This window comes from Esox lucius, chromosome 9, assembly GCF_011004845.1.
Source record: "Esox lucius isolate fEsoLuc1 chromosome 9, fEsoLuc1.pri, whole genome shotgun sequence".
Classification (NCBI taxonomy): Eukaryota; Metazoa; Chordata; class Actinopteri; order Esociformes; family Esocidae; genus Esox; species Esox lucius.
In genome coordinates this window covers 2,693,571-2,707,653 of record NC_047577.1, presented here as the reverse complement: position 1 = coordinate 2,707,653, position 14,083 = coordinate 2,693,571, and the positions used below count along the sequence as shown (strand labels likewise).

At 49.5% G+C, this 14,083-nt stretch overlaps 1 protein-coding gene across 7 annotated transcripts in view; it reads right to left on the bottom strand.

The window, feature by feature from the left end:
• The window catches only part of mslnb (mesothelin b), a 91,693-nt gene that overhangs the window by 14,708 nt on the left and 62,902 nt on the right, over positions 1 to 14,083 (bottom strand). For 6 of the 7 annotated variants that reach the window (XM_034294027.1, XM_034294026.1, XM_034294025.1 and 3 more), the window contains 21 exons: positions 13,221 to 13,321; positions 12,769 to 12,887; positions 12,404 to 12,580; positions 12,278 to 12,309; positions 11,470 to 11,567; positions 11,069 to 11,091; positions 10,951 to 10,972; positions 10,835 to 10,862; positions 10,605 to 10,689; positions 10,137 to 10,283; positions 9,698 to 9,909; positions 9,483 to 9,586; positions 9,264 to 9,382; positions 8,708 to 8,863; positions 7,857 to 8,059; positions 7,548 to 7,633; positions 7,111 to 7,241; positions 6,877 to 7,002; positions 6,473 to 6,663; positions 701 to 792; positions 173 to 300 (listed from right to left, as the gene is read on the bottom strand). In XM_034294027.1, the coding sequence (XP_034149918.1) occupies positions 173 to 300; positions 701 to 792; positions 6,473 to 6,663; positions 6,877 to 7,002; positions 7,111 to 7,241; positions 7,548 to 7,633; positions 7,857 to 8,059; positions 8,708 to 8,863; positions 9,264 to 9,382; positions 9,483 to 9,586; positions 9,698 to 9,909; positions 10,137 to 10,283; positions 10,605 to 10,689; positions 10,835 to 10,862; positions 10,951 to 10,972; positions 11,069 to 11,091; positions 11,470 to 11,567; positions 12,278 to 12,309; positions 12,404 to 12,580; positions 12,769 to 12,887; positions 13,221 to 13,321 (2,380 nt within the window). The remainder of the gene's footprint in view (positions 1 to 172; positions 301 to 700; positions 793 to 6,472; positions 6,664 to 6,876; positions 7,003 to 7,110; positions 7,242 to 7,547; positions 7,634 to 7,856; positions 8,060 to 8,707; positions 8,864 to 9,263; positions 9,383 to 9,482; positions 9,587 to 9,697; positions 9,910 to 10,136; positions 10,284 to 10,604; positions 10,690 to 10,834; positions 10,863 to 10,950; positions 10,973 to 11,068; positions 11,092 to 11,469; positions 11,568 to 12,277; positions 12,310 to 12,403; positions 12,581 to 12,768; positions 12,888 to 13,220; positions 13,322 to 14,083) is intronic. The other variant, XM_034294029.1, reaches the window with a different exon arrangement.

The following is a 14,083-nucleotide window of genomic DNA, read 5'->3' as shown; positions in this document are numbered from 1 at the left end:
GGGCAGGGTAGGTGAAAGGACAGAATTGGAGAAGAGGAGAAACATGTTTAATTGCCAAGTATTTCAATGTTGAGTCAATTTGGATCAAATGCAATTTGGATCGTGTGCGTACGTGCGCGTGCGTGCGCGTGCGTGGATGCGTGTGTTTTCATGTGGGTGTGTTTCATCGTACCTGTGATGAACCGAAGGTTTGGAGGTCATCCAGGGTGAGGTAACTGATGAAGGAACCGATGTTCAGAGCGAACCAGGCAGTGGAGTTGAGCTCCGGGTCACTTTGGTTGTAACACTTTGGATTAGACGCTGGAGACAACACAGAAAGAATGTCCCAGACAAGGTTACAAATAGATTATAAAAATGTTGGGCAATGTTATAATAATGTTAGAGCATGTTATATCTATGTTAGGGCAATGTTATAACAACGTGACAGCCAGTTGTTGTTGCACTGATCTCTCTGCTTTAAATGGCTAGAATTTCATCTTCTAAAACATTTTTTGGTTTGCTTTGACATATTTGTTTTGAGATGGATGATCATGTTAACCTTCAATAAGGACCTTTTAAGAGTGCAGACTGCTTCTGATCTTTGCAACAAGAAAACAAGACAATTTAGCGTAAAAAAGTCTCCCAAACGATTTAAAAGCCACAGACATATACGTAACGGTCTCTGTTGGAAACTGACAGCTTGGAAAACAAAATGGCTGACCTGAGTTGAGGTAGTTCTTGATGTCAAACATGTACACATCTGCCATCACAAAGTCAGTGGCACTGTAGTTGAAACTCCCCAGAACAGAGATGCTGAAAATGCAAGGATAAAAGCACATTCAAAAACACATAGTATTTTGGACAGTGACATCATTTGATTTTTTGACTCTGTGTTTCAGCACTTTGGATTTGTTTGATTGAGGGGTGGACTTCCTGCTTCCATTTGTGACAACTGCGACCTCTGCTGGTTCACCTCCCCCTGCAGTGGGCGGGCCCCAGCGGTCGACGTCACCGGCCTTCTGACACCACCGTCTCATCATACATTTCACCTGTGTCTCGTTTAGTGCACCTGTTCCTCATCATCGCTGTTTCCCCCGGTATATATGTTCCCTCTGCTCCCCCTGTCTTTGTGTGTGATTGTCTCTACCTACTAAGAGCTGTACGACGCTTCGTCACCTGTTTATACTTATTTTGCATTGGTTCGTGAGGATACCATTAAAAAGATCCTTCCACCACGCCTTCTCCTGCTCCTCCTTGTCCAAACCCCGAAGCCGTGACAGAATCACACACCCAGACAACAAACAAGGATATGGAGCAACAAGGAGCCACAGGCGAGGCCGGTGTTGCGGAGGTGGTAAAAGTACATTCAACCTTGCTGGCCAGCCTAGGCGCCGCGATGGACACTGTGTTGAAAGCGGTGCAGCGCCTAGAGCTGAGCCAGTGGAACCCCGCAGCACCGGCCGTCTCTCCACCTCCCCAAGCCGCATCGCCCAGCATGGGAGCGATGCCCATTCCGCTGCCCAGGGCCTACGACGGGGCGGCGGACCGCTGCCAGGGTTTCCTGCTACAACTGGACATCGCGCTCCAGGCGGTGCATCCTGCGCCGACCGAAGCCCAGAAGATCTCTTCACTCGTCTCCTGCCTGTCTGGGAAAGCCCTGGAGTGGGCCACCGCCGTTTGGAACATCGAGCAGCCCACCCAGGGCAGCTACGCCGAGTTCACCCGCCGCTTCCGAGTCGTGTTTGACCATCCTCACGAAGGGAGAGAGGCGGGTGAACGACTGTTCCACTTACGGCAGGAGACGAGATCGGCGCAGGAGTTCGCTCTGGAGTTCCGGACCCTGGCAGCGGGATCGGGGTGGAACGAGCGGGCTCAGATCGACCACTACCGGTGTAGCCTTCGCGAGGACGTCCGGAGGGAGCTGGCTTGTCGAGACGTGTCCCTCTCCTTTGACCAACTGGCGGACATGTCCATCCGTCTCGACAACCTGCTAGCTGCCCGAGGACGTCCCGGAAGAGGCCCGCCCGTTCCACCCTGCCAACCAGACGCCGCCGTCCCCATGGACCTGGGGACGGCTGCGCTGTCGGGCAGGTGTAGGGGAGGAGAGGTGCGGAGTGCCTCCAAGAGGAAACAAGGCCGTACAACCACGCCGCACCGCACCTCCCTCCCCGAGTCAAGAGGTGACAGGCAGGGCACTTCCGCATCACCCCAGGTAGCACATGCACATTCACCACTAACCTCTTCCCTCTCTATGTGCACTGTCCCTGTTAGGTTCCCCGGCTTTCCGCGGCTCTCCCGGTGTAAGGCGCTGGTAGACTCAGGCGCAGCCGGAAATTTCATGGATAAGTCTTTTGCCCTGCGGTCACGCATACCCCTCCAGGCCCTCGACACCCCCCTGCCCGTGAGAGCTCTAGACAGCCGGCCACTAGGGTCAGGTCTGGTCACGAGTTGCACTGTTCCCCTCCTCCTGGTTACCGACAACCGACACAGTGAAACCATATCCTTTCACATAATCGACTCACCCACTTTCCCAATAGTTTTAGGTTTCCCCTGGTTATCCCTACACGACCCCGTCATCTCCTGGTCTAGTCGACGTCTGTCGGGGTGGTCGCGGAAGTGCCAGGGTAGGTGTTTGGGTGTTTCCGTTGGCTCGACCTCGGTGGAGAGTCCAGACAGTGCGCCAGCCGTGCCCATTCCCCCCGAATACAGGGACTTGGCTACGGTTTTCTCCAAAGCCAAGGCTGCTGTGTTGCCACCACACCGGCTGGGGGATTGTGCGATAGACCTCGTTGACGGAGCCGCACTCCCGAAGGGTCACGTGTATCCACTGTCCCGCACCGAAACGGAGACTATGAACGCCTACGTTACGGAAGCGTTGGAACAGGGATACATTAGGCCCTCCAAGTCACAGGTCTCCTCGAGTTTCTTTTTTGTGAAAAAGAAGGACGGTGGTTTGCGCCCGTGCATTGATTACCGGGCGCTGAACAAGATCACCATTCCGTTCCGCTACCCTCTCCCTTTGATCTCTGCGGAGGTGGAGAGGATGCACGGGGCCCGCTTTTTCACTAAATTAGACCTCAGGAGTGCCTATAACCTGGTGCGTATCCGGGAAGGAGACGAGTGGAAAACCGCTTTTAGTACCACATCTGGCCATTACGAGTATTTAGTGATGCCGTACGGGTTGATGAATGCTCCTTCAGTCTTCCAGTCCTTCGTCAACGACGTATTCCGGGACTTGTTGTGCGAAGGAGTGGTAGTGTATATTGATGACATCTTGATATTCACTGCTACCCGCGCCAAACATGTCTCGTTAGTGCGCAGAGTGCTGGCTCGACTGCTGGAGCATGACCTGTACGTGAAAGCCGAGAAGTGTCTGTTTTTCCAGTCGTCTGTGTCCTTCCTGGGATATCGCTTTTCCAGCACAGGTGTGGCTATGGAGGAGCCTCACATTGACGCCGTGCGTAATTGGCCGACCCCAACCACGGTCAAGGACGTGCAACGTTTCTTAGGCTTCTCTAATTACTACAGGAGGTTTATCCGGGGCTTTAGCCAGGTCGCGGCTCCGATCACCTCCCTTCTGAAGGGGGGGGCGACCCGGTTGAGGTGGACCGTGGACGCGGAGCGGGCGTTTGTGGAACTGAAACACCGTTTCACCACCGCTCCGGTCCTGGCCCATCCCGACCCGTCGCTCCAGTTCATCGTGGAGGTGGACGCGTCCGATTGTGGGCTCGGTGCCATCCTCTCCCAGCGGACGGGGTGTCGTAACACGCTCCGTCCCTGTGCCTTCTTCTCCCAGAAGCTCAGTGCGGCGGAGCGGAACTACGACATCGGTGATCGTGAGCTGCTGGCCGTGGTTCGAGCTCTGTCGGCGTGGAGGCACTGGTTAGAGGGGGCTAAACACCCTTTCCTCGTCTGGACTGACCACCGGAACCTGGAGTACATGCGGGCAGCGAGGAGGCTGACCCCTCGCCAGGCAAGGTGGGCTATGTTCTTCACCCGGTTTGTGTTACTCTCACTTACAGGCCGGGGAGTAAGAACGTCGGGGCTGACGCGCTGTCCCGCCAGCATGACACGGAGGAGAGGCCTGTGGATGATGCTCCCGTGCTCCCGGAGTCATGCATCGTGGCACCGGTGGTATGGGAACTGGACGCGGACATCGCCCGAGCGCAGCGCGACGAGCCCTCTCCGCCCACATGCCCTGAGGGCCGTACGTATGTGCCGGCGTCTGTCCGCGACCGCCTCATCTACTGGGCGCATACATCTCCCTCCTCCGGTCATCCTGGCATCGGGCCAACAGTGCGCGCCCTGGCCGGTAAGTACTGGTGGCCCACTTTAGCCAAGGACGCGAGGGTATACGTCTCTTCCTGCTCGGTGTGCGCCCAGAGTAAGGCACCCCGGCACCTACCGGTGGGCAAGTTGCACCCCTTGCCCATTCCACAACGACCATGGTCCCACCTTTCTGTTGATTTTTTGACTGATCTCCCCCCTTCCCAGGGCCATACCACCATCCTGGTCGTTGTGGATCGGTTCTCGAAGTCCTGCCGCCTCTTGCCCCTGCCCGGCCTTCCTACTGCCCTACAGACCGCGGAGGCCCTGTTTACACACGTCTTCCGGCACTATGGGGTGCCCGAGGACATCGTGTCTGACCGGGGTCCCCAATTCACGTCTAGGGTGTGGAAGGCATTTATGCAGCACCTGGGGATCTCGGTCAGCCTGACCTCGGGCTACCATCCCCAGTCCAACGGGCAGGTGGAACGGGTCAATCAAGAAGTGGGTAGGTTCCTCCGGTCCTACTGCCAGGACCGGCCGGGGGAGTGGGCAGAGTTTCTGCCGTGGGCGGAATACGCACTGAATTCTCTGCACCACTCCTCCACGGGAGTGACGCCTTTCCAGTGCGTCCTGGGCTACCAGCCGGTCCTGGCGCCGTGGACGCCGAGCCAGACCGGTACCCCTGCGGTGGACGACTGGTTCCGGCGGGCAGCGGGCACATGGGAGGCAGTGCAATCCCGCCTCCGGCTCGCTGTCCGCCGTCAAAAGACCTCCGCAGACCGCCACCGCGGGGAGGCCCCGGTGTATCGGCCGGGCGACCGGGTCTGGCTCTCGTCCAGGGACCTGCCCCTCCGCCTGCCCTGCCGGAAGCTGGCCCCGCGGTTTGTGGGGCCTTTTAAAGTCCTGAGGAGAGTCAACGAGGTAACATATCGGTTACGCCTTCCCCCCGACTACCGTATTAACCCCTCGTTTCATGTGTCTCTCCTCAGGCCGGTGGTGGATGGTCCCCTCCAGGGGTGTGAGGTGCGGGAGGTGCCCCCTCCCCCTCTGGACATCGAGGGGGCCCCGGCGTACTCTGTCCGCTCCATCGTCGACTCGAGGCGCCGGGCGGGGGGCCTCCAGTACCTCGTGGAGTGGGAGGGGTACGGCCCGGAGGAGCGGAGCTGGGTTCCGGTGAAGGACGTCCTGGCTCCCGTCCTTGTCCGCGACTTCCATCAGCGTCGGCCGGACCGCCCTGCTCCGCGCCCCCCGGGTCGGCCCCGAGGCCGGCGTCGTCGCGCGGCTGGGGCCGCGCGTCAGGGGGGGGGTACTGTGACAACTGCGACCTCTGCTGGTTCACCTCCCCCTGCAGTGGGCGGGCCCCAGCGGTCGACGTCACCGGCCTTCTGACACCACCGTCTCATCATACATTTCACCTGTGTCTCGTTTAGTGCACCTGTTCCTCATCATCGCTGTTTCCCCCGGTATATATGTTCCCTCTGCTCCCCCTGTCTTTGTGTGTGATTGTCTCTACCTACTAAGAGCTGTACGACGCTTCGTCACCTGTTTATACTTATTTTGCATTGGTTCGTGAGGATACCATTAAAAAGATCCTTCCACCACGCCTTCTCCTGCTCCTCCTTGTCCAAACCCCGAAGCCGTGACACCATTTGTGGGTAATTTCATCAGTATTGAATGAACAATTAAGAAATGACAATGGCACTTTTTAAAAATTCAAATCAACAGAACCACACTATTTGGACAGATTAATATGAAGTACATTAAAATAGTCATTTTTAGTATTTAAAAGGATATCCTTTGCATACAATGACTGCTTGAAGTCTGCTACACAAAGACAAAACCAGACGCTGCACATCTTCTCTGGTAAAGATTTGTCAGGCCTGCACTGGAGACTTTCAGTTCCCGCTTCTTTTGGGGCCTTTTTGACTTTGCTCTCGAACTTCGCTACCCTCAGATTACCCTGCAATTTAACTCCACACTCACTGAATCAATTTAACTCCACACTCACTGAATCAATTTAACTCCACACTCACTGAATCAATTTTAATCTAAAGTGCTAAAATGCAGCGCCAGAAAAACAAGAAATACTTCTGAGGTTGACAGTATGTGATGGAAATATATGGAAAAAAAACAATACTGACCATTGAGAGAACAAAACATTTCAACAGAGAAGTGAATTTAATGAGTCAAATGTGGTGTGCTTGCTGGTCACTAAATCCCTTACAGTTTCTGGTAGGCCAGGCAGGTCGCCGTCTGGACAAGGGGGGAGGTCACCAGGCTCTTGGTGAGGTAGGGCAGATAGTTCTTTAGCCGCAGGTCAAACCAGGCATTGACCTCTGACCTCTGGCTGCTGCTGAGCGCCTGGGGCCAGACGCAAGTCAACGTGGGTCGTCTCAGGGGGTCGGGGATGCTCACCTGAGGGATTTCGGGGGCGATGGAATCGTGTTACCCGGGGAGCTTGCTTTACCACGAAGTGATCCCAAATATTTTAGGTAGATAAGAAAGTCTATTTCAATTGGTCTATAGTTGTCGGAACACCACCTTTAGAAAGTGGGAGAACTACAGAGGACTTTCACACCAATGAGTAGGCATTAAGTTGTGTGTGTGTGTGTATATGTGTGTACATACATTAACCAGGAATTGTGGGGTCTGGATGTAGATGCTGTAGAGCAGGCAGAGCTTTGTGTTGTCATCGACAACGCCAGGGAGGTTGAGGAAACTCCCGAGGTCAGAGATGGACAGAGAGTTCACCAGCTAGAGAAAGACACACACATTTATCATCGTCGTCATCATTATCATCCATCATTACGCGCACACACGTGCACACACACGTGCACACACACGTGCACACACCCCTCTCACCTGTTGCATTTGGCTGGGAGGCATGAGGGACAAGAAGGTGCTCAGGTTGGGGAACCCGAAACTCAGGAAGGAACTTTGCAGGAAACCGTAGAAACTCTGGCTGTTGTTGTAGCAACGGAGTGGAGCGGAGCCTATGAGGGACCAAGACAGACCGGTCACTATTCTCAACAGTACATTCTACGGTCACTGAAGTCAAGACTAAAAATGTGGTGGTCAATCGGGCATTTCTTTTTGGAGATGGATGTGTGTAACGGAGCATCAAAACGAAAATACTTTAGGAATTTACGTTTTTGGAAATGTTTGTATATTACCCGTGTTGGAAAATCACAGTATAGCTCATTATCAGTGATGCTTATAATCATGCAACGTTTTTTGAGCACCAATCAATGTGGTGCCTGTAGGTTCACAGCAGACATGTGGTGGATGTCATACATTACCTTGCAGAGAGACGAGTATCTGACTGAAGATGTTTGTCTGTGTGCTGTTCTGAAGCGTAGCGAGGTTGGCATTCAGGAACACAACACTGAGAGAAACAAATCATCACAAAAATAAGACATGCTGATTATCTCAATTCAAGACGGCTCCTCTTCTACTTATCTTTTCTCTTCTTGTAACCCCGCCTCTCCCCTTTTTCTAACTCTACCTCTCCCCTCCTACTAACCTCACCTCTCCCCTTCTAATAACTCTGCCTCTCCCATTCTAAAATGGCACCCTTCTCCCCACATGTTTTATGGGAAAAGCATTACATCTGTGTTCCAAAGCTACAGCTCCTCTGCCCAATCACACTGAAGAGTTGAGTGGCCTGGTCTGGGGGCAGGTAGACCAGCAGGGGGCGGAGCCAGGTGAACACTTGCTGGTCGCTGATGAACGGGCTTGACAGGTTCCCGCGGTCAAAGAGCTGCTGGAGCATGGCGGAAAGCACAGCCACTGGGTACAAGGACTCACGGCCCTGTGGAGAGAAGGAGAAGTGTGGTGAATCTCAAATGAAGCCCTGTTTCCTCCACCTCCACCTGCCCCCCCCTCACGCACCCCACAAGTGACCAATGGTGTGGGAGCGAAAATTGTCGGGGCGTAGGGAAAAATGAGACCCCCCCCCCCCAGTAGCCCCTTTGAGCGAGCGAGCGACAATGCAGACTCCGTAAGGCACTGTTTCTTTTTACAGCAGCACAATTTCACACTAGGGAACGGCTGGCAGGCGTGACTAATGATACGAAACACCTAATGATTTGTATCTAATTCTGAGACTGGACCAAATACCTCCTCCATTAAATGATCCTTTGTATATTAAGGTTCATTCATTTGAAAATGACAGAATTGATTTGTAACTTGGAATTTCACGCTCGTTTTGTTAATAAAAATGGACTGTGAATTGCATCACAGAAGTCAAAAGTGCGTCCTGAAGTTGATTAAATTAAACCCCTAGCCACTCCGTGGAAGTCATCCCCAGAGTTTCTTCGCCAATAATGTGTCACCACCAACAGCACTCTGAGTCTGGGTACAGGGGCTGGATTGGGATTTGTGGAGAGAAGTAGAGAACCATATACAGATAATAACAGGGTTCCGTTTGAGTCATAATCATACACAGGAAGTGTCTCACAGTGATGGCGGTGGAGAAGTCGGTGAAGAAGCTGTAGAAGAGGGAGTTCGGGACGTTATTCATCAGCTTGCTGACGTCGGCAGCGGAGCTCAGCTGACCTGGGGTGGAAGCGACCTGGGACAGCTGCTGGACTGACAGCTGGGACAGGACATCCAACTAGAAGACGTCGTGACAGACACTACATTACTACACACATGAATACAGACATCTGAAACCCTGACAAAAGGACGACAGAGAGATCATAAACACTAACAAAGGCTATTAACAAAGGCTATTAACAAAGGCTATTAAGAGAGGAAAACAGACACAGCACAACATGATAACAAACATTATCTCACAGACACTGCTACAACAAGACAAGAGGCATGATCTCACAGACACTGCTACAACGGGACAACAGACATGATCTCACAGACACTGCTACAACGGGACAACAGACATGATCTCACAGACACTGCTACAACGGGACAACAGACATGATCTCACAGACACTGCTACAACGGGACAACAGACATGATCTCACAGACACTGCTACAACAAGCCAACAGACAGTTACCGCAGAGAAGTTGGGAAATAGTCTCTGCAGGTCCGCCAAGGAAACAAAGACAGAGAATCCTCCAAGGTTGTTCAGCAGCCAGTCTCCACTGCTCAGGACACCAGATCTACAGCCAGGGTCTGAAACCAAGCAGAGAACCATGCCAGATGTAGAATCACATGCCAACAAAGTTCCTATTGGTCAGTACCAGCTAAGGTGCAGTCCCTACTGGGCACTTACCTGCTGTGTTGTTTCTGGAGAGGAAGAGCTGGATGAAGTAGGTGTAGACTGATATCTGTCTGTTCTCGACCATGGCTGACTGGTAGCTGCTCAGGATCTGAATGCTATGGTCAAAGGAGAGTCAAGACGAGGAGAGTCAAGACGAGGAGAGCCAAGATGAGGAGAGCCAAGACGAGGAGAGTCAAGATGCCGTGTTTCTTTACTGCTGAACATACATGTTCTGGTAGGTGGAGCAGCTGAAGTTGTATGTGCTGAGGCAGGACAGGAAGTCATTGGAGACAGCAGGCAGGAACGGGCCAAGTCTGATGTTGAACCATAAGTTGATGAAGTCCGGGCTGTTTAGCTCAGCCGAACTGAAGCTGTCCAGCCTCACTTCCCTGATGGCGTCCAGGACCTGGGACACGGCCGTAGAACTGGGGTCCAGGGTCTGAAAACAGACAGGACACACATGTAGCAGTTGACATGCCTGGTCGTAAAGGACAACTTGCATTTTCAGTCATGCGCTCGCATTCAAACGGCGTGTTTGACAAACCAACTTACCGCTGACTGAAGTCTGCCTCATCTGACCGTCTAACTTTCACTTAGATGTCCATTCATGTTAACAGGTGTGTACTGTCTAAGACTGGGATGAACAGATGAGCATTTGTATCTCACCGTGTTGGCAAAGAGGTCCAGGGCTGAGTCCAGAACCCCGGACACCTTAGAGAAGAACAGCTTCCAGGTCGCGACCGACTGGCTGCTGTTACCGTTCAGCTCACATCTCAACAGGCTCGCCAAGTTGACAGACGTCAACACTGACAGCTGGAGGGAGCAATGGGAAAGAATGAGAAAAGCCATCCAGTCGCTACTACTACTACAACAAATAATACTAATACAACAAATAATACTACTACCACGAATAATACTCACACAACAAATACTGCTATTACAACAAATAATACTACTACAACAAATAATACTACTACAACGAACACTACTACTATATAATACTACATATAATACTACATATAATACTACATAATTGAAATCAGTGGAATAATAATACTAAATACATAATTTAGATAAATAGAGTTTCATACTGAGCTAGAGGCATAAACATCTATAAAACATAGAGTTTCATACCGAGCTACAGGCATAGACATCTATGCTGTAATTACAGAGGACTGTGCTGATCTGCCCGTTGTTCAGGAAACTCTGTAGAGCAGTGCTGAAAGAAACAACAACAACCCAAACGTTACTGACAGTACTGAGTATCATTTTAATACATTAGGTATCTACGCCAAATGACCTCTTGGGGCTACTGAAGCTGATGCTTTCCTATCCAAGTAATGTAAATTCGCTGAATAACTCACCTGTTGACACCAGCACAAATGGCTGTCTCTGAAAAAGATAAACAGTAATCAGATTTCAGTTACAGGAAAATCTACAGTCAGTAAGAAATGAAAAATCCTCACAAAATAACGCTTACCATTAACTGGTGTGAAGTTACACTGAGGGGAGGAAAATGCAAACATAGTTCCAATGTGTTATACAGCATCCAGATAAATCAAACAGTGAAATCAGCTTTCAAGACTTAAAAAACTCACCGTTCCTGTGAAGACAATGCAACCTGTGAAGGAGAAATAAAACATAAAATGTCAGGCAGGTAAAACGTGTTTAATCCAACAACAAAACCAAGGGACCCTAATCCCTCTGAAGTGCACTACATCTGACCATGCTTTATAGGGGCCCCTATAGACCCTGGGCAAAAGTAGGGCACTACAGGAGGGCACAATTCAGCCAATTAAATTCAGTGAACAAATCGTGGCATTTATGAATTCTTTGACAAATGTCCAGTCCATTGTCTGCAATTTGAAGTCTGCAATTTGAACAAAAAGCATTTAAATGTGGTTCACAACACTGCATCACATCTTCGTGCCCAAGTGATTCAAAGAGTTAAAGAACAATAATCTGATGGGAGGGAGAACATTATAAAACTGTTTCTAACCTGGGGGGAGGCTCTGTAGCAAGGCTGTCTTGCTGGAGGTGAGGGCTGACACTATCTCCGTGGTAACAATAGGTACGGCCTGGTCCAGTCTGTTGAAACTAAATTAAAAGAGTTCATGTTAATTTTACAAAATAAACACAATAGTATAATATTAAGTTTGATTAATGTGAGTTAAATTAACTAAATAAACACAAAAGAAGAATTTTGAAATCTGTTAAATCCTTACACCACACATAAGATAAAAATGTGTAAAAACATCAGCTAAATGGAATTTTATTATTTCAGTTGTCTGTTTTTCAAGTCACACTCTTATGTGCACCCAAGTGCATGAATTCCAACCACCTTAGGCTGTAACAAGTCATTTCATGTAGTGTTCTAGTTGGTTAGGCTGTAACAAGTCATTTCATGTAGTGCTCTAGTTGGTTAGGCTGTAACAAGTCATTTCATGTAGTGCTCTAGTTGGTTAGGCTGTAACAAGTCATTTCATGTAGTGCTCTAGTTGGTTAGGCTGTAACAAGTCATTTCATGTAGTGCTCTAGTTGGTTAGGCTGTAACAAGTCATTTCATGTAGTGCTCTAGTTGGTTTTGCTGTGTTTTCTCAATAGACTTCAACACATTATTTTAACAATAAAAATTATTTACAAACATCTCCGAAAACAAATTCATAGTGTTTCAATATGAAACTGTTTATGCATGAAACAGCAAGATATTTGGAATGTAGAGTTGATAACAGATAGGATTGTCTGATGGGACTTCTAATTTGAAAATGTTGTAGGTGTGATTGAACACCACTATAAGTACTACTTACATGAGCTTGTAGGAGGCACAAGATATATTGTTCTGGAAGAAACAAAAAGGTTGAGGTTAAGATGAGGTTTAATCAATGGTGGCTGGAATTTTATTTTCATACACAAGAAGGGAATGATGCATGTACCTGTTGGGACAAGCTGACCAGTTGTTGCAGGAACTCTGGGAATCTCCTCTCCGTTGGCGATGCAGTCAGGAAGTCAAACACTGTGTTGATGATGACATCATTACCTGGAAGACCAGGAAGAGAAAACACCACCAGCTCTGCTGTCTGCTTTGGAGAGAGAATCTTCAGGGCGGACAACTGTCAGGAGGTAGAGGTGGAGGGAGAAGGTCATGTTTATTAACGTCCCTCTAACAACAAACTCTGATGTTTAAATCAGGGTGCACGAATGTCCTAAAACATGAACAACAGGGCACTTTGTGTGCCGTTACTGACTTCATGTAAACATATCTAACAAAGTGACGTTGTCGGCAGGAAGTGAGAGTTACCGGAGTGAAGGCTGTGTTGAGGTTCAGCAGTTCTGTGATGGACACCAGGACTGAAAACGGCCCAAAGTTCTTCTGCAGCCAGTCCACACTGCTGTTAGAGGTGGACACACAGCCACCGCCTGGACAGAAGAAGATGAACATACAGGCTAATACATGAACACACAAATGGGCAGTGTTGATGTGAACAACTCCAGGGATCTGAATTGACTTGACTGAATTGAGCCGAGGAAACTTGCATTGAACCATTAAACTGACTACATCACTGGTCATAACGTGTGCAGATCGGCTGATACACAAAGCACAGGGTTTTCACATGTTTCACCTAGAATTGTAACAGAAATTGCATTGAAAGAACATACAAAAAAATGTAATACAAATAAATAAACATACAATGCATTAGTGACAATAAATGTATAGACTGGTCACCCCCACCCCCCCCCGCTGATCAATACCTGTTGTGGGTCGAGACAGGAAGGGGATGATCAGGTCATTCAGAACCAACAGCTGCTGTGCTGGGCTCATCTCATCAAACTGGGCTCCAAACCCAGTCACTCTGAAAGTGGAAGGTAAGTAACAATTATAACTTATGAAGAACTTGTGAAGAAATACAGGACCAAACCATATGAGAACTTCTCATTATGAGGACATTCCGTTATGAAGACCAAACCTAAGGAGGATATACTGTTATGAGGACCAAACTTAAGGAGGACATTGCATTATGAGGACCAAACCTAAGGAGGACATACCGTAATGAGGACCAAACCTAAGAAGGATATACTGTTATGAGGACCAAACCTAAGGAGGACATTGCATTATGAGGACCAAACCTAAGGAGGACATTGCATTATGAGGACCAAACCTAAGGAGGACATTCCGTAATGAGGACCAAACCTAAGGAGGACATTGCGTTATGAGGACCAAACCTAAGGAGGACATTGCGTTATGAGGACCAAACCTAAGGAGGACATTCCATTATGAGGACCAAACCTAAGGAGGACATTCCATAATGAGGACCAAACCTAAGGAGGACATTCCGTAATGAGGACCAAACCTAAGGAGGACATTGCGTTATGAGGACCAAACCTAAGGAGGGCATACTGTTATGAGGACCTAAGCTTATGAGGACATTCCATTATGAAGACTTAACCTAAGGAGGACATTCCATTATGAGGACCAAACCTAAGGAGGACATTGCGTTATGAGGACCAAACCTAAGGAGGGCATACTGTTATGAGGACCTAAGCTTATGAGGACATTCCATTATGAAGACTTAACCTTATGAGGACATACAAATATAAGGACTCAGCTCATGAGG